The following is a 25,235-nucleotide window of genomic DNA, read 5'->3' on the forward strand; positions in this document are numbered from 1 at the left end:
GGTGGCAAGGAGTAAATGAGGAAAGGTCCTAAGACCTCCCCTAAGCGGTGAGACACAGCCAGAGTCAGCTGGGTAAAGTGGCCCCTATTGGTCCCATTTTGGGGTGGCCCAGCTCTGAGCTGATCTCTTCTCACTCTCTTTCTCTAGCTCTGGATTCTGTGAAGATGGTACAATCTCAGATACAATGCGGAAAGTTCTTGCCAGGGGGACCCCCAGGTGGAAAACTTGGGAGGAGTGATGGCTTGAATGACCAGGCTGGTGGATGAGAGGGTGCCTTCCCTTCCCTTTGCCTGAGCCATGGCCTTTAGAGACCTGCTTCCCTCTCCAGCCATGACTCGCTTGCTCACTTGCAGTTCTTGGCTGTGTGACAGCCCTCTTGCAAAGAGCCCCATTGTTTATTTCCTGCAGCATCTATTTTACTCAGCGGTTGGTCAGTTGGGGTGAGGAGCCCAGTCAGCACTAGGGAATAACTTAGGACATTTTTACATTATGAAAAGAAACAAACACACAATGATGGAGTGGAAAGTCGAAGTGCTTTGAAGCAAGGAGGCTTTCAGTCGATTTCCAAGTTCCTCTTTGGAATTTCCAAGTTTCTTTTTGGTTAGATTCAGACCCTCAGGTGTGGGGTGTGGGGTCCTGTCTCTGATGATGGTGTGCTTCAGTAATGATGATGTCTTATATAGAGATTCGCGATCCTCCAAACGGTGGGTTATTGGAAAGGGTGTTCAAACAATTGCATCAACATTTTCTCCATTAACAGCTTACTAACTTGTGTGGTGGGACTATTTATTTGCATTTGATCTGATTTTTGTTTTGTTTTGCTCAAGGCCTTAAGCACTCACTTTTCTTGTTCATGGCTGGCATTCTACCACTTGAGCCACACTTTCAACACTGTTTTCTGTTGGAGATGGAGTCCCTTAGACTTGGCTATACAGGCTGGCAATCCTCTGAATTTCTGTCTGCGGAGTAACTAGGATTTTAGGTGTGAGCTACATCTCCCGAGAGAGGGGTCATTGCCCTCTTGTGCTAGAGAAAAGGGACTCATCTCTCTATCATTGCTGAATCCCCAGTGCTTGCCATCCAGCAGGTGCCCAATAAATGCACAGACAGCAGAGGGTGGTGATAGCTGTAAGAAGCCCATCTGTCTACCTCTCCAGGAATTAGTGTGTGTGGCTGCTCTGCCATGGGAAGCCTGGGTGGAATGTGAGAAATGCTGCTCATGCATATGCATGAAGAAGACTGGTCAGTCCTGTTCAAGATTTCTAAGAATTGCCCTTTGGGAACAGCCTCCTACCCAGTGTGGTCTGTGCTGCATAGTGGCTACTTGTGGGCCAAGACACAGTTCATCATTCACACACTTTGCATGGCTGGGCCTCACTTCTCATGGGACCTGCAGAACTCCCAGTATCTTACTTCCTTTGGGACCCACTGAGGGAAGAAGATGCTGGACTTTGGAGATCATCTGTTTGGGTTCTGTCAAATGACAGATGGGAAGATGGAGCTCCAGAGAGGAGAGGAACATGTTAAAGCATGTGGTTCTAGGCCAGATATGGGTGGCTCACTTAAGAGGCTACTTAAGAGGCTGGGATCTGAAGATCGAGGTTTGAAGCCAGCCCGTGCAGGAAAGTCCACTTAACCAGCTAGAAGGGAGCTGTGATTCAAGTGGTAGAGCTCCAACCTTGAGTGAAAAATCTAAGGGACAGTGCCAAGTCCCTGAGTTTAGGTCCCAGTACTGGCAGAAGGAAAAAATTGTGTGGTTCTCGGACTGGATGTAGAACTCTGCAGTGGTTGCTTTGCAGCACTCTGAAATTCCCAAGTGTGGCTCCACCACAGGTGCCTGATTTTGCCTCCTGCTCCATGGGCCTGGCAGAAGATGGCTAAAGCTGAGCTGTGAAGTCATCCAATGAGTTACAGATCCCTGTACTGTTGCTTAGCAACTCTGTGGCCGGGGTCATACTCTCAGAAATTGCCTGGATTTCCTCACCTGGGCAGAAGGATGGTAGGAGGCCATGTGAGACAGGATCAAGGAATAGCAGGAAGTGTTAGCATACAACTCCAGTGATGCTGGATCTCCTGTGACTGAACATCACCCTGCTAGAGAGCTGTATAAAATACTGAGGCCCAGAGCTCATCCCCAGAGATTGTGATTGGGGTGGGGGCTAGGCACCAGTATTCAGTAGCTAACCCCCGCCTCCCTCTCCCCCCCACCCCGGGCTCCACTGCCAATCCAGGAAGTGCTCAATGCTAGATGAAGTAGTCCATGTCTGTCCCCTTCACTCACATCTCCAGCACCTACAGTGCCGGGCACATGGGCACTCAATTGTGAGTGAATGAGCAGGTAAATGAATGAATGAATGAATGAATAGGATGTGCTCAGTGCTTGGCATTCACCCTGCACCACACCCGAAAGTAAAGTATTGCTTACTCTATGTCCCTGTAAGCTCAGAGAGGTAAAGAATGTGCCCAGGGCTGGACATTGATGGTGCATGCCTGTAATCCTAGCCACTCAGAAAGCTGAGATCTGAGGATTGTGGTTCAAAGCCAGCCTGGGTAGGAAAGTCCGTGAGACTCTTACCTCCAAGTAACTGCCAAAAATGTTGGAAGTGGCACTGGCTGTGGTTCAAGTGGTAGTTTGCTAGCCTTGAGCAAAAGAAGCTCAGGACGGCCCCCAGGCCCTGAGTTCAAGCCCCAGGATCACCAAACCCCCCTCTACCCCCCCCAAAACAAGAATGTGCCCAAAGTCTTAACCTGATGGAAGATCTTTCTTGTGCCATTTCCACGTCCTGTTTCCTGCATCATGGCAGCGAAGCTGGTTTTCCTCTGGTCCTTCGCAGGTCACCGCCTCCCTCCACCCACTGTCTCCTGGGCTCTCATCCCAAAGGTCAGATTCCCTGTTATTATTCTAGAGGCCACAGGCTCTTCCTCCAGCAAACATTTGGAGACCGTCAAGCTGTACTTTCATCTACATTAAACAAGAGTCAGCCTGTTTCAAAATATGACTTCAGGTCACCATCTGTTCTGGTTCGTCCCTTCAACTCGAATCTCATGTCCGAGCCAAATGGGGGCTCCAGCATCCTGCAGAGAGCCGGTCTCTTTGCATAATGAAAGCCAGCAAATTTGTAGAGGGATGTAGAGTGTTTGATAAGAACTGTAAGAAAGATTTTTTTTTATAGGTTGTTTATTTCTCCTACTCAACAGCAATGTGTGGAGTGCAGGCTCCTGATACAGCTTCAAGATGCACTTCTTCTAGCCATTGGTACCTCCTTTGTGAGGCTCTCTCCCATACGTGACTGCCACAGGCCCAGGTAGATGACCTTCAAGATCCTGAGGGTCATGTGTGGGTGTGGCCTGGGTTTTTGGTAGTACCACATGCTGTAGGTGCCTCTGTTTTCTCATCTTGGGCCTATTGGACCTGGTGTTTTCTGAGGTTCTTGGCTCTGACAGTGACCCCCAATTCTTCCTCCATCTTGGTCAGCGTAGGCGCGATTTCACAGTGCCTGCCGAAGCCATGAGCTCATTCTGCTCCCGCCTCTGCCTGCCTTGCCTGGATTCACACAAGTGCATCTGTGGGGATGCCTGGGGCGGTTCCCAGGCAGCTTGATTTTGCCCAGGGCCTACATGCCAGGGCTGAGAGACTGCAGGCAAGGGAGTCGCCAGCAGCTGCCAAACTCCCGCCTGCACTCCACATTCCAGGTCGCCCAGTCCTACCGTCTCCTTGGCAAGGGAAGGGAAGGGGCCTGACTGCCAGGGTGGCAGCCAGGGTGGCAGCTAGGGGAGAAGGAATTATTCCTCCTAAAATGGTCAGCTGGATCCTTCCTCAGAAGCCCTCCAAGGCACCATTCTACCTGTCACCAGCATCCTAGTCTCCTGGGCCAGACGTGCATGTCTCCCAATCAAGTGGGTAGTCCCAGCTGCCCCAATCACCAGCCAGTCAGTGGCCTCTATCTTCAAGGTCATGAGGGTCATGCGTGGGTGTGGCCAGTGTATTCATCTGAAAAAAACTAGGGTACCACAGACACCCCTGAGTTGAAATGCTTTCATACATGGAGGTGCATATCTCAAAGGTCAGCCTGTGGCTAGTGTTGCTTTTTTTTCCTTTCCCTCTCCCTTCTCCCTTCTACCTTCTCCTTTCTCCCTTCTCCCTTCTCCTTTCTTCCTTCTACCTTCTCTCTTCTCCCTTCTTCCCTGTACTTGGACCTGAACTCCAGGCCTTATAGTCTCACTTGGTTTTTTCGCTCAAGGATGGTACTCTGCCACTTGAAATACAGCTCCACATATAGCTTTTTGGCGGTTCATTGGAGATTAAAGTCTCTCATAGGGAAGTGGCGCTGTGGCTCAAGTGGTAGAGCACTTGCCTTGAGCTGAAGAGCACAGGGACATCGCCCCAAGTCCAGAGTTCAAGCCCCACGACCAACCAAAAAACAACAGCAACAACAACAAAAAAAGGAAAACCAAAGTCTCTCATAGGCTTTTCTGCCCAGGCTGGCTTTGAATAATGATCCTTAGCTTTCAGCCTCCTGAGATTACAGGATTACAAATGTGAACGACCAGTGCCCAGTTGAGTGTTGCATTTTAATCCGCAGTTATATGGACCCATAATTTCTGCTGTAAGGATGGCAGTTCTTTAAAGATGCCATTTCTCCCATTTCTGGACTCCATGTGTCCCTAGCTTTCCTACCTGTGGCTCTCTGCAAACTCTTCCCAGAACCTGGAGCTCTCAGATATTTGTCTGTCTTTTTTTCATAGCTTCAAGCTCAAGCTGCCTGCATTTAGCTGTCAGTGTTTCAACATCTGATCCTCTCTACTAGTCTGCGAACTAGTTGGGGAGCAAATTCTTGGTCCTCTTTCTGTCCCAGAGTCCAGCCTAGACCAAGTCCTGATAAGGTCGCATCACATATGTTGGTTGTGTGCAGGGCCTGGCTTGGGCCAGAATGGAGTGAATGATGGGGAGGTCCACTTCTGCCTCTTCTGAGGTACAGTGTTCCCTGTGGCTGTGTCCCCAGGGATTAGAATCATGCCAGTTAGGATTACCATGAGTCAGCCTGCGGCCAACAGCATTTTACATATATCTTGATCAGCAGCATCAACTAGGCTAGAGAATTTGAAAAAAAAATGCCCCAGGAAGTGCTTTTTTTTTTTAAGAGGGGGAGTTAGTGAGACTCAGAGAGAAAGCTCTAGAAGCACAATACTTTCTCAAGCCCCTCCTATCACTCCATGCCCCTCCCACTGCCCATCCCCCATGGAGGTGGGGCCCTCCTGTGGGAGGGAAACCCAGGGATCTCACTATTTTGCTTGTAAGTGCTGGACCACTGCCCAACCCAGCTGATCTTGCCTACTGGTTCTGCATGATGCCTTAATACCCAGATGGGCCATGAGCAGCCTCACTGGGGCCTCCAGCCAAACCTCAGACTGCAACAGTCTGTCACAGAGCAAGGAAGCATCTGTTATTTACATGCCCCTCCCAGACCCTTATTTCAAGGAGAGGAAGGTGGAGGCGGCTGGAATTCTGTCTGAAGTCTGAGAATCCAGTATGCTTTAGCGATGCTCTCCCCACTTAGAGGTGGATAAGAGCCAAGGGCAGCCATTTTGCAGAAGGTTGCAAATTCTAATCTCTCGTGCTCTGTCAGCAGGGTGGGGTTATCCCTCTGAAGAGTCAATCCAGAGCTCTCTGTGGCTGCCAATCTTATATTAATGGATATATGCTTTGACAAGTGTGAAGTCCACATTAAGCTGAATGGTTCTGGTGGGATTACAAGGACAGTTATTAGTCCTCATGAGAACTCGTTTTTAAAAATGTATTTAGGCAGGGCCAAGGATTGAACACAGGGTGTTGGACTTGCTAGGCAGGTGTTCTATCATGTCCCCAGTCTTTCTTCTTTTAATGTATTTTTCACATGGGATCTTTCACTTTTTCAGGCTGGCAAAAGTGGATAGGATCATAACCTGATCCTCCTTTCTCCACCTTTTGAATAGGTAGGTTGACAGGCATGAACCACCATACAGGGCTTATTTTTAAGATAGCTTCTTACTTTTTGCTTGGTCTGGCCTCAGACTATGTTCCTCCTGCCTCTACCTCTGCAGAAGCTGGAGTCATGACAGTTCTTTATGATGGATGATAGTAAATAGGTTGTATCAGATGGGCATGCACTCAGTCTTATACAGAACCCATTAAGCTCATTCATTTACTCACATGTGCATTCATTCATTCATTGAAAACTCTACTTTCAGCAATCCCTGGGCAAGGCCCCATTCATGTTCAGGAGGTGGGGTAAAGATGGGCAGTGGAGATGTACACAGGTAGCCTGATAGGGCTTGCAGGCCAGTGGGAAATTCAGGCAAATGTTCAGATTCAGAGAGCCGTGAGAAATCAGGGCTTTCTTTGTAACCTGGGGATTAGGGGGTGGAGTTATTCCTTGGGGAGCTGGTGTAACTCCCTTGTGGATGGAAAGAAATCCTGTGCAGCTGGAGTGGTCTCCACTGAATTCTTCAGATTGGAGAGAGCCAAGAAAATAGATCCTGCAGGCCCTTCCAGAAGATGAAAGACTTCTCTGCTCTGTGTGGACCTTCCTTGGGGTTGGCACAAGAGGATCCATAAACATCTTCCAGCCACAGACCCCTTCTCCAACATGCTCAGGCCTACCAGCTACAGCTCCCAACCTTTCTGCCTCCCATTACTTCCAGTGATGGCCTTGGACAGGCTTCCTGTAGGCTGCCTGCTTCCCCTCGATGGGGGCCACAAAGGCCCAGGCACTGCTGTTTCCTATCCATGGGATCTTGTCACCTGGGGCCTCAGTCCCCCATCAGCCTGGCTAGGAAGTCACTTCCATCTTCCATTTGGATCTCTGGACTTCCCTGGACTTGTTTCCTGGTAGCAGTGGCTGGAGGTCTACCCTTGAGTCCTTGTGCCTGGGTCTCTGGTCCTTTCCAGGAATGCTTCATTGCTGGCCTCCTGCTCCTATCTCCTGCTCTGTGCTTCCCCATGATTGGGGATCAGATACACCATAGTCTCAGCAGTGGAGTGGGCCATAAACTCAACTGTGTGTCAGATTCTGTTAAAACATGGCATGGGGTCCCATCCCAGAGTTCTCAATGTATTATGGTAAATGGATGCTGCTGCTGCTGCTGCTGCTGCTGCTGCTGCTGCTGCTGCTGCTGCTGCTGCTGCTGCTGCTGATGTTCCAAGCCCTGACTTCTGAGATCCACTAGCGCCATGATTAAGCAGATGGGCTGTGGGGTTTGAACCCAAGCTGTCAGGGCCCAGACAGTACTTCTGCCACTTACTAAGTGTGTGACCAAATCCTCTACACTTCCATCTCCTCATCACAGATCGCTGTAACACCTTCCTCACTAGGCTATTGTGAGTATTGAATGACCCAACCCAGATGGCTCCTATAGAGCATTCAGGAAATGCATGGGTTTACAGGGACTGCTATAACAAAAGGCCATGCACTAAGGGGCTTAAAACAGTAGTACTTTATTCTTGGGCCAGAGATCAGAAATCAAGGTGTTGCAGGGACCATACCTCCTCCTGGGCTCGAGGGGAGACAGCAGCCCTTGCCTCTCCCCACTTCTGGTGGCGACATCACTTCAATCTGTGCCTCAAGGATGGTGCTTCTTCTCCTCTCCTCTGTCAAAGCCCTGGGCATGTCTTATGAGGAGAATCTCTTTAAGATGTTTTGTTTCTATCTGCAGAGACTTTCCAAATAAGGAAATATTTATAGCCTCTGGCAATTAGGATGTAGACATTTCTTTCTGGGGTCACCATTGAGTCTACTCTAGGGCTGTTACTGTTGAGTTGTGCTGCCAAGGTGTCAGGCACTTGGCTTCTTGTCTGAGAGACACTGGAGGAGGTGAGTGGATGGATGCTGATTCCCAGGCTCCAGCTCTGCTGCTCAGCCTTGTGTTACTCAAGACAATCCATGTCCAGGCTGAGTGGCAGGTCAGCATGCTCAACTACCACAAGTCATAAGAACACCCCGCCTAGCCCCAGCCTCAGCCCCAGCCCCGGGCTGCCTGGCGTGAGTCCCTGTCACTGCCATCTAGGGAAGAAGTTCTGTTACCCCCTTAGTAGTTAAGAAAACTGAGGCCCGGAGGAGAAAAGGTAGTTCAGAGCCACCTTTCGTAGTAATTCTAGACAGTACTTGCAGGGAGAGAAAAAAAAAAAGAAAGCTCAAGTAATTTATGGCAACGGTAACAGTGTCTGCTCTGGTTTAGTCAATGTATGCTTCTGCCAGACCCTCTGTTTGCTGGTCTAAGTGTCTTAGGTCATTCTCAGACTTCTGCCCTGAAGCAGGTGGTGCTATTCCTCTGTTACAGATACAGAACTGGAAGTTCAGGGAAGCTTAGTATCTTCGTCAAAGGTGCACAGCTTTCAAAGGTGGAAACAGGGTTTGGATCCAGAGCTGACTGAATCATTCTCTATAATCCCAGGTAGCTCAAAGACCTATCATCAAGTTCTGAAAAAAACCAAAACATTGTCAGTCAAGGTAGGAATAGCGGCCACTCAGTGACTGCAGGACTAGTCTCCCATCCTCTCAGAGCTCATCAGAAGCAGCAGCCCAGAAGAGAGGGGCTGCCTCTTGAGGTCCGTGGAGCTCAGCTCCTCCCTGGCACCAGGCAATGGGAGGAGAGATGGATGATGGTGATGCACAGTCAAAGCCATGGAATAGAGGCCAGAGGGTCTGGAGGCCGGCCCCATGAAGGCATACCTCCTGGAGGGGGCAGCCACAGGTTCAAGTGACATTCCTGCAGAAGAAGACTCCGTGCTTCACATTGGATACATGAGTGTTTAAGATCGCCAGTTCTAGGATCTAAAAGCTGGGGAAATTATTTAACTACTCCGTGCCTCCATTTCCTGCTATATGAGGGAACTTGCCCAGGACAGAGTACAGGCTCAGAACATGTGACTGTATTGTGTTCTCATTTGCACACTTATGAAAGAGGCATTTGCTGAGCACCTACCTATACCAAGCTCAGGGAAAGTGCCAGATGTCTGATGTTTGTATTTATTTATTTGCTCTTGCTGGCATCATGTTTTGAGAGAGCAGGCTGGCAGGCTCCATGCATGGTGACCACACGGCCCCAGGTGGCTGTGTTGTGTGAGTGTGTTGGTTGGTTTGTGTGAGTAAAGGTGTGAATCTGCAAGTGTGGGATTGGTATGAACATTTGAGAGTGTACCATGCATTTATGAGGAGTCTGTGTGATTGTACGTCTGTGAATATGGACATGCGTGTAAATCTGGGTGTTGCATGTATGTCTTAGACCACGGAGAGGCTGCCTTCTCCCCGTGGTGGCTTTCCCTGTGCCCTCCTTTCCTATCCCTGTCCTGACATTGGTCGTGCAAACCCTAGGTCCCAATGTCTACACCAGGCAGAGGGTCTGTGTCCCCTTCAGATGCTGAGCCTGGAGGTCCCCACAGACCTCTGCCTGCTTCCTTCCTGCCAGGCCCCCGGCTCCTACAGGTACTTTTACCATGCTGTTATCTGGCAGAGCCGGGGAGCTAAGTCCTCCAGAGCCGCCTGGCAGGCAGGGCCGGGCTGTGAAGTGACTCACTGTAGTTGATGTCATCCGCAGGCTTCCAGGCCCTTCTCCCTCTCAAAGAGTCTTTGTTCCTTAAATGGAAAAGGAAAGGCCGACCCCATGAGAACCATTGATAGCAATCTCCTCCCTGCCGCCCATGGAGGCTCACACCTGCCCACACCTGCTGGCCTTCCCTGTGCCGCCTCATCCGTGTGCTCTCTGGGTTGATGGTGTCCACAGGGCCTGGAACAGTGGGGTAAAGGGAGGGCTAAAGGGCTGTCATGGTGGCAAAGCAGCAAGACACTTCCTGACACTTAAGATACAGCTCTTGTACTGAGGTTGATCTCTGCCAGGACTGAGGGGCTAGTGTATGTGTGCACAGGTGTGTGTGTGTGTGTGTGTGTGCGTGTGCAGGAGTGTGAGGGGTGCTAGCAGACAGTCTCAGGTCACAGAACAAGAGGGTTATACCCCATTCTCTGCAGGAAGAACCCCACAGTGCTCTGTTCTCTGGCCTGATTGATCCAATTAGGATGTGTGTAATGGTTCCCAGATGGCTGGTGTTTGTGAGGCTGAACTGGGCATCTGTGTATGGGGAGTCAGGAGTGCCCCGCCCCATGTTAGCCCCTGGCCAAGTTTGCTAGGACTCCCACTGTACCAAGTGCTGGATTGTGCCAGACCCGGTCCTGGCCACGCTCCTCCTGATGGTCCCGTGATCCTGGGTCGCTGGCTGTCCCACGGCACAGTTTCCAGCCCAGAGAGGCAAAGCAGTCTGTCTAAGGTCACCCAGCCAGGCAGGAACAGACTGAAGACTCAATCCAGATCAGTCTGATGCCAAAAGTACAGCCAGCCAACTCTTACCTGTGGCTGTCAACTGGAGCAAGGGTGTCAGACCCAACCAGGCTATATGCTAGAAGATTCTGCTTCCAAGGAGCCAGGCAGGAGGCGCAGGTGTGATATATGGCTAGGGCAGGGCCCTTTCTACCATACCATCCTGCCTACTCCTGTGGGAATCCCAGCTCCAGTCATGCATTTACCTCAAGGCCTCGGAACCATAGTCTCACTTCTCCAGGCCTTACTTGTCTAACCTGGGATCTGGGGACTCGAGGATCATCTACCTCATAGAGTCAGGCGTGCCTAACTTTGAGAAGTGCCAGAGGCAGTGTTGTACCTTATCATTTGAGGCACTCACAGATCACCTTTGCCAGAGCCCTGCGCTGAGCACTGAGAGATGAGCTGGCACAGTCCACACCCAGGGAGCCCCCTTGGCATCCTGTGAGAGGACATGGGAGGGTCCAGGTGGAGGGGTAGGGGCAGTGACCAAAGAGAGCCATGAGAAGGGAGGCTCAATGCCAGTGGCGGGGCTAGGGATCTAAGTGGGGCTTTGGGTCCTCTTTCTGGGGCTTGATTGTCTCCTCTGCTAAAGGAGAGAATGTTCCATGTCTTGCTTCCCTTCTGGTAGAACAGGTGAGAGAAGGCTCTGTGCTTTGGAAACTAGACAGGGTGCTAGACAGGTAGGGACTTTGTCCCATGCATTCCAGTGCTGCCTCCCTTCTAATCACTGGTTTCTTAGAGAGGGAGAGAGGAAAGGAGAGATAGAGAGAAAGAGAGACAGAGAGACAGAGACAGAGAAGGAGGGAAAGAGAGAGAGAGAAAGAGACACAGAGAAGAGAGAACTATAGAGAAAACTAAAAGAGAACTCGAGAGAGTAAAAGTGGGAGAAGAGAGTGAGCTTGAGGGAGCGCTTACACAGTAACTTCATTGAACATGGAAATTCCTTTGCTATATATGAAAACCGGAAAGGGGAAGGAGGCGTTCTAAGTTTACATGTAGAAAAATGCTCTTCTGTAATTCAGAAAAATGGGGTCTTTGATTGTTGCTCAGCCAGGTCTCCTTTCTAAGTTGGTTCAGGATTTTGTCCTTGGCAGGGAAACAGTTCTTCTTCTAAGAAATGCTTTGGGTGGTCGGTTTTTCTAAGAACCTCTTGCTCTTTGCTGGGTGTAGACGGAGGCTGGGTGGCATGAAGTGGGCTGTTCATGGCTTCAGGAAGGGAGTCAGGTAAGGCCCCAGACCCCTGGGGCCTCCAGCCTGAGTGAGATTGTTTCCTCACAGGCACAGCTGTAACATTTCCCTGGGTAAGGTGCTCAATGGCCCTGGCCAAGGTGTGCTGTCCAGAGACCAGGAAGTCTGTGGGGAGGGCTGGGTTTGTCCTGGTCCCTGTAGGAGACAGTTCTTCCAGGCCTGAAGGCTGTGGCCTAACGGAAGTGGCAGTCAAGGGTGGCTAGGAAACCTGGACACAGATGTAGAGGATGAGGGATTGGATGCCCTCAGATTGAGCTAAGGCCTTGGGGAAACATGTAGTTCCTGATTCTGTTCTTGTAGATGTTGTAGCTGACAAGACCTGGAGAGGCAAGGGGATAGCTGAGTTGGCCACAGAGTCTGCCTCATAGGCTAGGCCCTGAACAGCACCTGTGGGACATCTAATAAATCATGGTGCAGATGTGGTAGCCGACTTGTGTGGTCTCCAGAGATCAGAGCGTCACAGGGAGATATGGTTCCATTCAACATGAAGAAGAACCCCCAAAGACTGCCATGATCAAGGTCACCGGGTGAGTGGTGTGAGCTCTCTAGCCCGGCAGAAATAGATATCCTTCCATGATATCCATTGGGCATGCGACATTCTTTCTGTAGAGTCTGGTGCTATTTGAACTCCCAGCTTCCCGTTTCTCCAGGGAGGTGAGAGAGATACCCATAGGAAGTCTGATGTTGGCACACATGAGTACTCGGGGTACCTCTGGGGAGGGGTATCCAGAAGAGAAGCAAAGAACAGGCCAGAGAAGGTACAGGAAGTTCTGCGCCCAGAAAGAATGGCCTGGGAAGGGGCAAGGAGGAAGGACACTGGGGTTCTGTGGAACTTCCCCAGCACTTGGGCAGCTGAGTGCTCTGGTGAGCACCTAACTTCCTGAGGCTAAGTACAAGGAATTCCAAGCCAGAGAGGCCGGTTGGGGTTCTGAGAAGGCATCCCATCTTCTTCTCTACATCCTTAGCTTGTGGCTCCAGCCCCAAGCTATAGCCCCCATAGGCTCCTCTGGATCCCGGGCCCTGGACACGTGTGGAGCAGATTAAAGGGTGCTGTTGGTCTTTCTAGGCATGGGTGGGAATGGGAGAGACATAGGGAGGGTCACCTTTGACCTCCCAGGTGTAGGGATGAACAGTGGAGCCAGGTGTCTGGGTTCTAGGCTTGGCCTAGCTGTGGCTCATTGTATGACCTCAGACCTCTTGGGTCCTTACAGATCTCTGCCCATGGCTCTGTTGTTGGGGTCCTAGTCCCTCTCTGCCCTCAGGCACTAGCCAGGCCCCTCAGCTCTGGTGGGAAGGAGGCACAGGTCCCCATGAGGCCACTAGGGGCCACTGCTGTACCCGGTGGTGGCAGGTCCACTTCAATTTTCCCATTTCTCTCTCAGTTCTCCTGGTATTTCTCCATAGCCAGCATCAACCTGGAGCCAGAGGCACTCTCCGTAGCCTCCTGGGATCTTAACTGCTGACCAGTACCAGCCGGTGGCACTGGGCCTAGAAGATCATCTGTGTGAGGGAGTTTCGCAAGGCCAGATTCAGTTCCCTGGGGGAGCAAGGCTCGACAGCCAAGTCCAATTCACAGGGCTGCTTCAGGACCCCACAGCCCATTGTCCCAAAGGGGAAACCAAGCCCCAGTGGGGAAGGGAGAGGCACCAGGCATCCCTGAGGAGGAAAAGAAGAAGAGGAGGAAAAGAAGAAGAGGAGGAGGAGGAGGAGGAGGAGGAGAAGGAGGAGGAGGAGGAGGAGGAGGAGGAGGAGGAAGAGAAGGAGGAGGAGGAGGAGGAGGAGGAGGAGGAGGAGGAAGAAGAGAAGGAGAAGGAAGAGAAGGAGAAGGAGGAGGAGGAGGAGGAGGAGGAGGAGGAGGAGGAGGAGGAAGAGGAGGAGGAAGAGGAGGAGGAGGAGGAGGAAGAGGAGGAGGAGGAGGAAGAGGAGGAGGAGGAGGAAGAGGAGGAAGAAGAGGATGAGGATGAGGATGAGGAGGAGGAGGAGGAGGAGGAGGAGGAGGAGGAGGAGGGAGGAAGGTTTCCATCCTTTACTTTCTCTGGCCACACCCTTGCTGCCACCTCTGGAAGGAAAAGCCTGAACCCTGCCCTGTTTGTTTCTTCAGTGCTGGCATTCTGTCCTGGTTTCCATGGGAGCTGACTGTGGACCCTTGGGAGAAAAGTGGCACCCTGCTGTGACAGCTCATATTTTCCTTTGCCTGGTTCATCTCTAAACGGTCTGATGTCTCTGAACTCTGGGGAGGAGCCACCTTGAAATCTTGCCTTAGAGTCTGAATCAAAGAGGCAGTCCAGGACAGCGTGGCCCAGCTGTCTCCCTCTGCCCCTCCTTCTTGCCACGTTGCTCAAGGCCTGAGAAGGGAGGATGCCCTGGTTATAGGGAAGGAGTGGGGCTCCTGTGTGTTGGGGTGGATTGAGGAAGTTTTTAAAGACTGATCTGGGAGAGGATGGAGAGGAAGTCCCATGAGTGAACACAAAGACAGGCAAGGTGAGGGACTGGGGAGATGAAGCAGAGGTATATTCAATGGAGTTTTGCCTTGATGCTGAAGGCACTGGGGAGCGATGAAAGGCTCCGGAACTTGTGAGATGGATGAAGGGATGAGGTCTAACAGCCATGTAGACAGCGAGCTGCTGTTTCTTCTCTTCTCCCTCCTCCTTCTTTCTTCTTTCTTCTTCATACCAGTCCTGAGGCTTGAATTCAGGGCCTGGGTACTACCCCTGAACTTTTTTTGTTTTTGTTCCAGACTAGTGCTCCACTACTTGAGCCACAGCTCCACTTCTGGCTGTTTGGTAATAAATTGGAGATAAGAGTGTCTGATGGACCTTCTTGCCTGGGTTGGTTTTGAACTGTGGTTCTTCAGATCTCAGCTTCCTGAGTAGGCAGCTACAGTGAGCTTCTTGATGACACACATTCAGGGTTCAGTTCCGTACATTCAGGGTTCAGTTCCGTACATTCAGCATGACTCATGGCCTGGTATGAGGACTTGACATGTGATCGAATTCATGAATTCAAAATGTTGAAAAAAATCCTCATTGAAAATGAAGTGAAAGACTGAGGTGAGATCCACTCCCAGGAAGTATCTAAAAGCAGTGACGTGTCACAGTAGATGTATATCCTGGAGTCTCTCTTGTCTAACCCTGTGCAGACAGGGAAAGGGCTCAGTGTTTCCAGGAGCCCAGACAGAATCAGTGGCAAAGCTAGGACTGAACTTGAGAGTTCCTGCCTCCTTCTACCTGCCCCCACCTTCCTTTCTACGGACCTGCCCTTGCCGAAAGGCCGTGGGCCTCCCAGGTGGGCTTCCTGAGAGATGGGAAAAGGGTGCCAAGGGATGAACAAGCATGCAGGGAGGAGGGTCAATGTGGGCTGTGGCACTGTGCCTCCCCAGGCCTCAGACTCTAAGCCTGGAATTTAGTTCAGCTAGCAAGCAGGACCTGAGCACCTACTGAGGATGGGGGCCAGGGTGTTGGGATCACAAGGAGGGTGGGACCCAGCATCAACTCTCATAAAGTTCCCAGGGATGGTGAGTTTGCTGCCCCTGTGAAGCTATATAGGCTGTATAGAGTCAGAGCCAAGGGCAGAAAGGAAGGTGTCTGGGCTAATGGATAAAGTAGTCTGGAAAGACTTCATGGAAGAGGAGAAGACAGTGCCGCTAGGCCTTGTGACCTGAGAAGTAGTTCCTTGAGTAGAAGGAATGGTACACAGAGCTGTTGGTGTATGAAGTTTGAACTCATCCAGGATTCTTGGACCTTTCCAGTATGACAATTGGAGAAATAGCTAGATTTAAAAAAAAATAGAGACATAGCGGACTATTACTCATTCTGCCCCTTGTGAAACCTGGGAAACATTTTAGATATATTGTATTCAAAGCACACAGCTGGTCTCTGAGATAGAAATATTATACTCAGATGAGTGTGGACCCCTCTGAGATCCTGAGATGGAGAGTTCCATGGCAGTCCCCCGGAGCACTGACCCCCGCCCCCATCCCCCCATCCCCCCACCCCCCTCCTCCTTCCTTCCCCGGCTCCCCCCCCCCCCCCTGCAAGTCTCAGCCCTCTGGGATGTCCAGCTGTCTCCCCACTAGCTGTGAGCTCCGCCTTTCCCTTTTGTCCCAGCACAGAGCTATCCCAGGACAAAGCTCACGGACCCAGTTGCTGGGCCTGTTTCTCTTGGCTCCTGAGTTCTCCTCTCCCTGGTGGCGGCCTGAGCAGGTGGCCTTTCTGCTGAAGGCCAAGTGAAAAAATGAGCCAGCAGGCTCTGAGCATGGGTCACTCCAGGCCAGGGTCACTCCTGCCACAACATGCTATGGAACAAGGCATTCAGAGGGAGGGGCATTGCTGAGAGAGGGCCGGCTGACTGGGGCTTCCTCTGTATTTGTGGCCTGGTTCTCCCCGTGACTGAGCCAGTGGAAACAAGGCTGGTGGCCCAGTGCCTGCACACTTGTCCTCCCTGGCGTGTTTGAGGCCTGAGCGACAGGGTGGGGTTGCTTAGAAAGATCTTAAGACTGTGGTCTTTGCTAAGCTTATACCTTTAAATTCAATCACAAACCAATCACTAAAGTGTGCCAGGCACCGGCACTTCCCACCTCACCTGCTCAAAGGCTGTGCGTTTGGGAAAGGGCAGAGGCTGAACAGGAACACAGCTCCACCAGAGCCAAGGCCATCCTCCACTGTGGCCTGCCTCTCTTTTGTCCAGGTACCAGTGTCTAGAAGGGCCAGCTAGCCAGGGAAGTGGGAGGATGCTAGGTCTGGACACTCGTGATTATGTCTCTGTCCACCCTGGCTCCACTGCTTTATTTACTGCTTCCTGGATAGGTCTCTTAGTTTTGGATCTCAGTCTCCTGATCAGGTTTTCTTGTCTGTGAAATAAGGCAGTTAGATAGATGTAATGATTTTTTTTCCCCAAAAACAGTCCCTTAGGATAGAATTTACTTCAAAATGCTACCGTAGGGCTGGGAAAGTGGTTCAGTGGTAGACTTCTTGCCTTGCATGCATGAGGCCCTGGGTTCGATTCCTCAGCACCACATAAGCAGAAAAAAGCCGGAAGTGGTGCTATGGCTCAAGTGGTAGAGCGCTAGCCTTGAGCTGAAGAGCTGAGGGACAGTGCCCAGGCCCAGAGTTCAGGCCCCACCACTGACAAAAGAAACAAAACAACAACAACAACAACAAAAAAAAAAACCCTCTACCTTATAGCAGCCCAATGTATAGCAAACCACAATGTATTGGCCCTGGACAGATATGAGATTGTTTTAAAACTCCTTCTGAGTGGGACCTTCTCAGCCCCTATGACCTCAGAATCCCCCACCTGACTCTGAGGCCCTCCCCCCCATCCCCACTCCCCCACTCCCCGCCAGGATATCACTTAGAAACAAGCCAATGGAGCCCTTCTGCTGCAGAATTACTAGTTACTAGTTATGAGCTCTAGCCCTTCTGCTGCAGAATTACTAGTTACTCCTGGGAATTTGGTTTGGCCACTGAATAGCTCCTGACCAACTGCTGAAATCCAAGGCCAGAGTGCTGGGAGACCAGGAGGGTGGGACCCAGTTCTGATGCTCAAGGAGCTCTCACGATGATGGGGCCTGACACTCCGGGGAAATGAATGAAACTGTGCATGCTACGCAGAGTCAGAGCCAAGAGCAGGGACTCTTCTAAACCCGCAATATCCCTCCCAAAAGGGACTCCTCTCCCCTCTGTAGGAGAGGGGATTTGGAGAAAAAGCTGTTCACTGATTGAGGCAGAAGAAGGAGAAAGCAGAATGAGCTTGGTTTGAAGTTGCTTTTATCTTTAGAGCATGAAAAGAAATAGCTCAATGGGATATTCCCCCCTCCCCCTGCACATTTCTTTCTCTGTAGAGATGTAATAGTTCTGCATACAGAAAAAGCAAGAACAGGTTTTTAAACTCCTAAACGTGAATACAGGAGTTAATGTCTTAAACTGTGTAAATGTCCTTCTTTTATATACTGTGTGTATGGTAAAATATTAGAAAAGCATGAAAGGGTCTCATGAAAAGAAAATCTCCTATTCTGGTCTCCATCCCTTTCCTTGAAGACATTTTTCTTTTTTTGGTCAGTCATGGGGCTTGAACTCAGGGCCTGGGCTCTGTCCTTGAGCTCTTTTGTTCAAGGTTAGTGCTCTACCACTTTGAGCCACAGCTCCACTTCTGGTTTTCTGGTGGTTAATTGGAGATAAGAATCTCATAAACTTTTCTGTCCAGGCTGGCTTTGAACTGTGATTCTCAGATCTCAGCCTCCTGAGTAGCTAGGATTATAGGCATGAGCCACCAGTACCTGCTTACAGACCTTTCTTTTCTTCTTTCTTTCTTTCTTTCTTTCTTTCTTTGTTTCTTTCTTTGTTTGTTTGTTTGTTTGTTTGTTTGTTTGTTTCTTTCTTTCTCTTGCTTACTTGCTTTCGTTGGTCGTGGTGCTTGAACTCTGGACTTTGGTACTGTCCCTTAGCTCTTTAGCTCAAGGTGAGTGCTCTACCACTTGAGCCACAGCGCCACTTGCGGTTTTCTGGTGGTTTATTGGAGATAAGAGTCTCATGGACATTCTTGCCTGGGCTGGCTTTGAACCGTGATCCTCAGATCTCACCTTCCTGAGTAGCTAGGATTACAGGCGTGAGCCACCAGTGTCTAGCTTGCAGACATTCTTGAGCTCTGGTTTCCTGTATATCCTCCTGGAGATATTCTAATATATTAATTGATGTACAGTCATTCATGAGGGGTGAATTCTAAGAATTATGTCCATCAATTTTGTCATTATGGGAGCATTATAGAGCATAGTTCAATTAAGACAGCAACAATCTTAGGGACCAACATGTCTATGCAGCTCATCGTTGACCAGAACATTGTTATATAACATATAGCTGTATATTTGAATATACTAAGATATATTTTATTTCCAACTGATAGCTATTTCTTCTATACCTATACCTTTTATTTACTATATCTTATTGATTGCTTCACCTCACCCCATAAGGAATCACGTTTTATTTTGAAAGGCCACACTATACTTTATTATATGAATATATCATATGTTGTATTTATTTAACAGATCTCAAAGATAGACATTTAGGTAAGTTTTAAATAATGCTAGCATGAATACTTTTATACAATACTTTATAAGTTACTTATGGAACTTTGGTTTTTAAAAAATCCTAGAAGCAGCTGGATGCCAGTGGCTCATGCTTATAATCCTAGCTACTCAGGAGGCTGAGATCTGAGGATCCCATTTCTAAGTCAGCTGGGCCAGGAAAGGCTGAGAGACTCTTAATCTCCAATTAAGCACAAAAAGCCAGAAGTGGAGTTGTGGTTCAAGTGGTAGAGCACTAACCTTGAGCACAAAAGCTCAGGGACAGTGCCCAGGCCCTGAGTCCAAACCCCATTTCACATTCATATGAGGGAGTGTCAAGAAAGGTAAGATTGTGTTCCAGCATGGTGGGATGTCTGTCTGCAGTAAGATCTTTCTCTCTCCTGCAGAGCTGCCCTCCCAGGGCCACCTGGACCTCACAGAGCTCATTGGTGTCCCACTCCCCTCGTCTGTGTCCTTTGTCACTGGCTATGGTGGCTTCCCAGCCTACAGCTTTGGGCCCGGTGCCAATGTGGGTCGTCCAGCCAGGACCCTCATCCCACCCACCTTCTTCAGGGACTTTGCCATCAGCGCGGCGGTGAAGCCCAGCAGTGCCCAAGGCGGTGTGCTCTTTGCCATCACTGATGCCTTCCAGAAGGTCATCTACCTGGGCCTGCGGCTCTCAGGTGTGGAAGATGGCCGCCAGCGGATCATCCTGTACTACACAGAGCCTGGCTCCCACGTGTCTCAAGAGGCGGCTGCGTTCTCGGTGCCCGTGATGACCAGCAAGTGGAACCGCTTTTCCCTGATTGTCCAGGATGAGGAAGTGACCCTCCTCATGGACTGTGAAGAGCACAGTCATGTGCTTTTCCAGCGGTCCTCTCAGTCTCTGACTTTCGAGCCCAGTGCAGGGGTCTTCGTGGGCAATGCAGGTGCCACGGGACTGGAAAGATTCACTGTGAGTTCAAATCACCTCTCCATAGATCAGGAAACTATTTTTGTTCCTATTTATTGTGGTGCTAGGATTTGATCTCAGGACCCTGCACTTGCTAAGCAGGTACTTTACGGCTAAGTGACATTTCCAGCCCTTTCTTGCACTGATTATTTTTGAAGTAGAGTCTTGCTTCTTACCTGGATGTGGTGCCTAGACCATCTTCTTATTTTTCACTTCGTACTATAGGTGGTATAACAGATGTATATCACCATGTCCAGCTTCTTCCATTGAGATAGTGGACTTTTCTGCTCAGCCTGGTCTTGAACTGTGATCCTCCAATTCTCAGTCTCCCAAGTAACTGAGATTATAAGCCTGAGCCATTGACCTCAGCCTGCGTTTATTCTTATATGCTCAAAAAGGAATGCTTGCTATGCTAGAAAGAACCTCAAGTCTGGAACCCAACATCCAGCTGCTGTGGGCCTGAGTTTGGCTTATTTGTTGAGCACTGCCAAACCTGGAAAATGTTGAGGTGTTGGGGGGTAGGGGGAGTCAGTCATACATGCTTACTTTGCTGCCAGTGGGGATGCTGGTGGGGCAGAAGTGGGGACAATGGTGGCAGCCCGGAAGCTTTGCACTATCAGGAAAGACACTTTGTGGGAGAGGGCCACTTGCACTTCAGCTGACACATGAGGGCCCTGGGGACAGTTAGAAGGCAGTTATGGTAGTCTGTGCTCAGAGCACAGTGCTCTGCAAGAACTTCCCTGGCTATGGAACTTGTGTTATAAGGGACCAAGGCCAGGGCTCTCAGTCACATGGGCCTGTGGGTGATTTGTCCTTCCCATCAGCACCTGGGGCAGGGCAGTCTCACCCATCCTTTTCTTCTCTTCTAACCAAACACATTTTCCACTGGTGTTGGTGCTGTGGATGTGTAATTAGTGACTTGTGACCACTTTGCTTTTCCCAGGGCTCCATACAACAGCTCATCATCTACACCGACCCCAGGACACCTGAGGAGCTGTGTGAAGCCCATGAGTCATCGGTGAGTTCCCCACCCCACAGTGGCCCTGTTAATCCCCCCAGGGATCAGTCAGGAAAGGCTAGGCACCCCATAATTCTTAATCTTCAGCATCTTGGAGTCTCCAAAATTTCTCCTCTTGGCCAGTGCTGCCTCGAGTCCTATTTTGGGGCTTAGTTTGCTTTTTCAGGAGACTCCTGCTGCCATCTCTGGTATGGGGGTTTGTGACTTATAAGGCGTTAGGTTCTCCTGGGTCTGTGGCAACCAATGGCCTGATTTCCAACTTTGCTGCCAAGAAGGGTGCCAGGATTCTAAAATCGGAGCTAAAAATGCTAAGATATTCTGAGTGCCAATTCCTATAAAAATGAACCTAAATTTAGGTTGGTTTTATGCCTGGCAAGTGACTCAGTTCCTCAGTGAGGGGAGACATGGGGCAGGGAGAAAAGAATGACCCCTTCCTTTCTTTTGTCCTTCCCTTCTTTGGGGTTCCCCAAGGGCTGGTGACAGCCCCGGGGAGAGGCTGGAGATAGAGGGATATTCACAGACTCAATGCAGTGACAGATTAATGTCAGAAGGCAAGGGGTGTGTGTGTGTGTGTGTGCAGGGCAGGGATCAGAGCCTGCTTAGTAGGTCTGAGGAGCAGTGGAGGAAGAAGGGACAGCGGGAAGCCAGTCAGAGAGGGCGCTGTCTGCAGAGCCTGCCAGGCAGACATGGGGCATGGTGCCAAAGTCCGCCACAAGCACAGGGCGGTGTTTCCGGAGGATTTGTGTTGCTCCTTCTCTTGGGGTGATGTCAACCTCTAAACAAATCATAAGTTGATCTTGTTAATTAGGTGTAAAAATAATAAAGAAAACATTTGCCGGAAAGCCCCTCACAGGTAGGACATGGGGATTTGATTCTGAGCCTGTGACATTCATAGGGAGCTGCGGAAGAGAAGCTATGGGGGTCATGCATTCATTTCTGCCCAGCGTTAGGGTGGGAGAAGAGACAACCCTGGAGTCCCAGAGCAAAGGCTAATCTAGAATAAAGTCCCAGCATTCAGGTGCTTCAGTGACCTTGGGAGGCTAATCATGGCAAACAGAAAGCCATAGTTTGGGTGCAATGGTTCTGAAGGTGGAGTTCCAGTAACAGCCTTGTATGGATAGGGAGTGAAGGAAACCTGGACAAAATGGAAGGTGAAATTGCAGGAGCTGTAAACATTATAATGCAGAGGGAAAGAAAGCAACTAGCCAATCACACACTTCGCACTTGTCTTCTTAGTGCTGACGTCTCTAATACAGACACACACATGCACTTTTATATGTGCACACACATGTACATGGCAATGCATGTTTGCACTCATGCTCACACATGAACATATGCACGAGTGTCCGTAGTGATGCTTATACACACATCTCCCATTTTCACTTGCAAGTTTGCACATGTACACTTACACACGTGTATGTGTATATACAATGCCCATGCATGCCCACATATGTACACACATGTCCACAAGGACATGCATGTGGGCATATGTGCACACGTGTATCCACATATGTTTGCACATGTTTCTTGCACACCTAATTTAGGCACATGTGCATACCCACACGTGCATGAAGGCACACAGGCATACCTGCATGCATGTGGTTCCTCTGTGGGAAGCCATGTGTATTGTGCTCCTGTGTAACCCGCTCTTCTACCCGGTGTGGGGCATGATTTATCTCACCACAGGCATCAGGAGAGGCCAGTGGATCTCAGGAGATGGACACAGTGGCTGAGATCCTAGAGGCCATCACCTACACTCAAGCTCCGGTGAGTATGGGGTTGCTGCCTTGTAAGTGGGTTAGCTTTTCCAGGGATGTGTCCAGGACCCAGCTGGGGGGTCTGTAACCTTCTCTGGGGAAGGCCAGGAGGGTACTGGCCAAGTGGGCATTTTTCAAATCCCCCAGGTGAGCTGGCATGCCTGTTGCTCAGGGCCACCCTGTGCGTATGGCCATGGAAGCTGTCCATAGGCAGCGGTTGTGCTCTGCTGCTCTCCAGTTCTGTGGCTGTTCTCTTCAGCTGCTCTTCTGCAGAACGGTGTGAAAGTAACAAGCCTCTGGATCAGGTTGTCCTGAGAGTTTGAGGAGGCAGCATGGGGCTGAGGGAAGGGGTCTAAATGAGGCTTTTATTACCTTGGCTGTGGAGTCCTCCCTGACCCTGTGCGGAAAGTACCCTTCCTCCTGGTGCTCAGGCTTCCTCCTCCCCTTGGGAATGTGCCCTGTGGTGAGGAAGAGGAATGGCTCCAACAGTTCTGAGTCTACCTGTGGGGACAGCAAGGAGCCCGTATTTCATGGGAAGTCATCTCTGATGGGAGACAGCAGGGAGATGGGCATAATTATAGACCTTGAGCAAGAGGGTGCTGCATGAGAAGACCACTGTCTGCTGGTGCTTGAAGGACTTTGAGATCACCTTTCTCCCTACATAGAAAGATACAGAAAACTGCCCTTGGTAGGATGGGAAGACTGAGGTCCAGGGAGGGGAAGAGACAGGCCCAGGACTCCTGGATGGGCTGGGCTGGAGCGCAGGTCTCCTGCTGCTCCCTATGGGCCAGAGGGGTCTCCTTGAGATTTTGAGCCTGAGGTTACTTCCCAGTGTACCAGCCTATAGTCGAGAGGGAGGCCAAGGACCCAGGGTGTCCTCAGAGAGGGACAGGAAAGGGCAGTAGCGTTTGAAAGTCTGAGATAGTCACAGTGATGGGTGTAGAGCACTTACAGGTGTGGAAGTGGGCACCCCGGAGGGTCAGGTGATGCTGTCAGAGTCAGCGGCCATGGTCAAGACTCAAGCCCAGCTGGGCTGGTTCCCAGCCTGGGTCCTCTCCAAGAACAAGGCGCTGTCGATGCTGGGGCAGCCGTGAGACCACATCATCACAGAGGGCGCTGAGGATCTGGAGAAGTGAGGAGGAACGAGTGGCTGGTGAATGGCTGCCTGTGGTCGTTTCTCCAGCAATTTTAGTTTTTCCCCAATTTTACTTTTCTAGCTGGTTTTAAAAGGAGTTTTTGCAGATCAGAGTGTTCACCAGGTATGAGGCCCAACTCTGTGGCTTGCTAGCTGTTGGTCTTCAACAAGTGATCACCTGTTCACATTTGGCCTCCTCTCTGCTTCCTTTTGGTGGCAAGTGCCAAGGGTTAGATGAACTGACTATGAGACACTCAGATAGTTTGTGGCACGTGGCAGCCCTGGGTGGGTGTTTATGCTGTTTACCACTGAGCAGTCATCTTATGAAGATTAGGAGAGGGGAGGTGTAAGTATAGTGTTGGTATCTTATTCTTTGTTTTGTTTTTGGTACTGGTCCTTAGGGCTTGGGCACTGTTTCTGAACAACTTTTCCTCCAGGCTAGCACTGTACTGCTTGAGTTACACCTCCACTTCTGGTTTGCTTGTTTGTTTATTTTTTTTGGTAGTTTTATTGGAGGTAAGAGTCTCATAGACTTTCCTGCCCTGGCTGGCTTCCAACTACGATCCTTAGATCTTAGCCTTCTGCATAGCTAGGATTACAGGTGTGAGCCACTGCCACCTGACTGATACCTTATTCTTCTTGGCACCCCCTTCTGCAACCTGCTTCTTGGTTGGCTGACAGCTGGGGCAGGTGGGTGTGTCAAACACCGTGGCTGCCCTCTGTCATTGAGAGGACTCTTGCTTGCAGGGCCAGGGGGCTAGGCCTGGGAGTTCTGGAGCTGCTGTCCTGACCCTCATGTCTGCCCTGATCCTCAGCATCTCTTCTGCCTGAGCCCCTCCTCCACAGAGGTGTGGTTCCTGCACTGCCAAATGCTGGGCTTGAAAGGTATTCTGGAATCTGTTCTACACCAGAGCAGTGAGAGCCTGACCAGGCCTCACAACCTGAAGGTGGTAGAGCCAAATCTTGGGCTCCTGGACCAGCGTGCTCTCTGTCACATCATCCTGAGCTGGGGACTTCCGCTTTATCACTTCGTCAAAGAATTCTGTGGTTTTATTAAGGCAGGTTCTTTCTGCAGCCCCCCCTCCGGGATGGGGCACATCCCTCTTGGTGTCAGACAGTTCCCTCCCTCCTCTGTCTGGCTTCTTCCTTGGACTAAATCTCACTTCCTCATGCTCCGCCTTTCCCAGCCTGCCAACCTCCAACATGTGAGCATAAGCAGCAGACTGAACCAGGAATTGCCTGGAGGGTCAGGCCTTCCTTGCTCTTCTCCCCATTTAGGGTGAGGGCCTCTGTTACTTCATTCCTGTCTGTCTTGCGGAATCTTTTCTGACATATCTTTGCATTTCTGGAACATTCTATCTTATGCTTAGTTAGCATTCACATACCCTGTTTCTCAACTCTGGGGATCCAAACTGCTTATGACTAAGTGTGAAGGGGCGGGAAGGGAAATCTTTCTATTTTTATTTTTTATTTTTGGTGCCAGTACTGGGCCTTGAACTCAGGGCCTGAGCACTGTCACTTAACTTTTTTACTCAAGGCTGGTGGTCTACCATTTGATCTACAGCCTTCTGGTGGTTATTTGGAGATAAGAGTATCACAGACTTTGATGCCTAGTCTGGCTTCAAACCTTGATCCTCAGATCTCTGCCTCCTGAGTAGCAAGAATTATAGGTGTAAGCTACCAGTGCCCAGATAGGAAAGGAGTCTTAAAATTTT

At 50.2% G+C, this 25,235-nt stretch overlaps 1 protein-coding gene across 1 annotated transcript in view; it reads left to right on the forward strand.

The window, feature by feature from the left end:
• The window catches only part of Col15a1 (collagen type XV alpha 1 chain), a 94,831-nt gene that overhangs the window by 12,932 nt on the left and 56,664 nt on the right, over positions 1–25,235 (forward strand). The window contains exons 3-5 of the mRNA XM_070010567.1: positions 19,066–19,613; positions 20,554–20,628; positions 22,315–22,395. Of these exons, the coding sequence (XP_069866668.1) occupies positions 19,066–19,613; positions 20,554–20,628; positions 22,315–22,395 (704 nt within the window). The remainder of the gene's footprint in view (positions 1–19,065; positions 19,614–20,553; positions 20,629–22,314; positions 22,396–25,235) is intronic.

The sequence above is a fragment of the Dipodomys merriami genome, unplaced genomic scaffold (genome assembly GCF_024711535.1).
Source record: "Dipodomys merriami isolate MVZ:Mamm:240054 unplaced genomic scaffold, mDipMer1.0.p SCAF_11, whole genome shotgun sequence".
NCBI classification, from domain to species: domain Eukaryota; kingdom Metazoa; phylum Chordata; class Mammalia; order Rodentia; family Heteromyidae; genus Dipodomys; species Dipodomys merriami.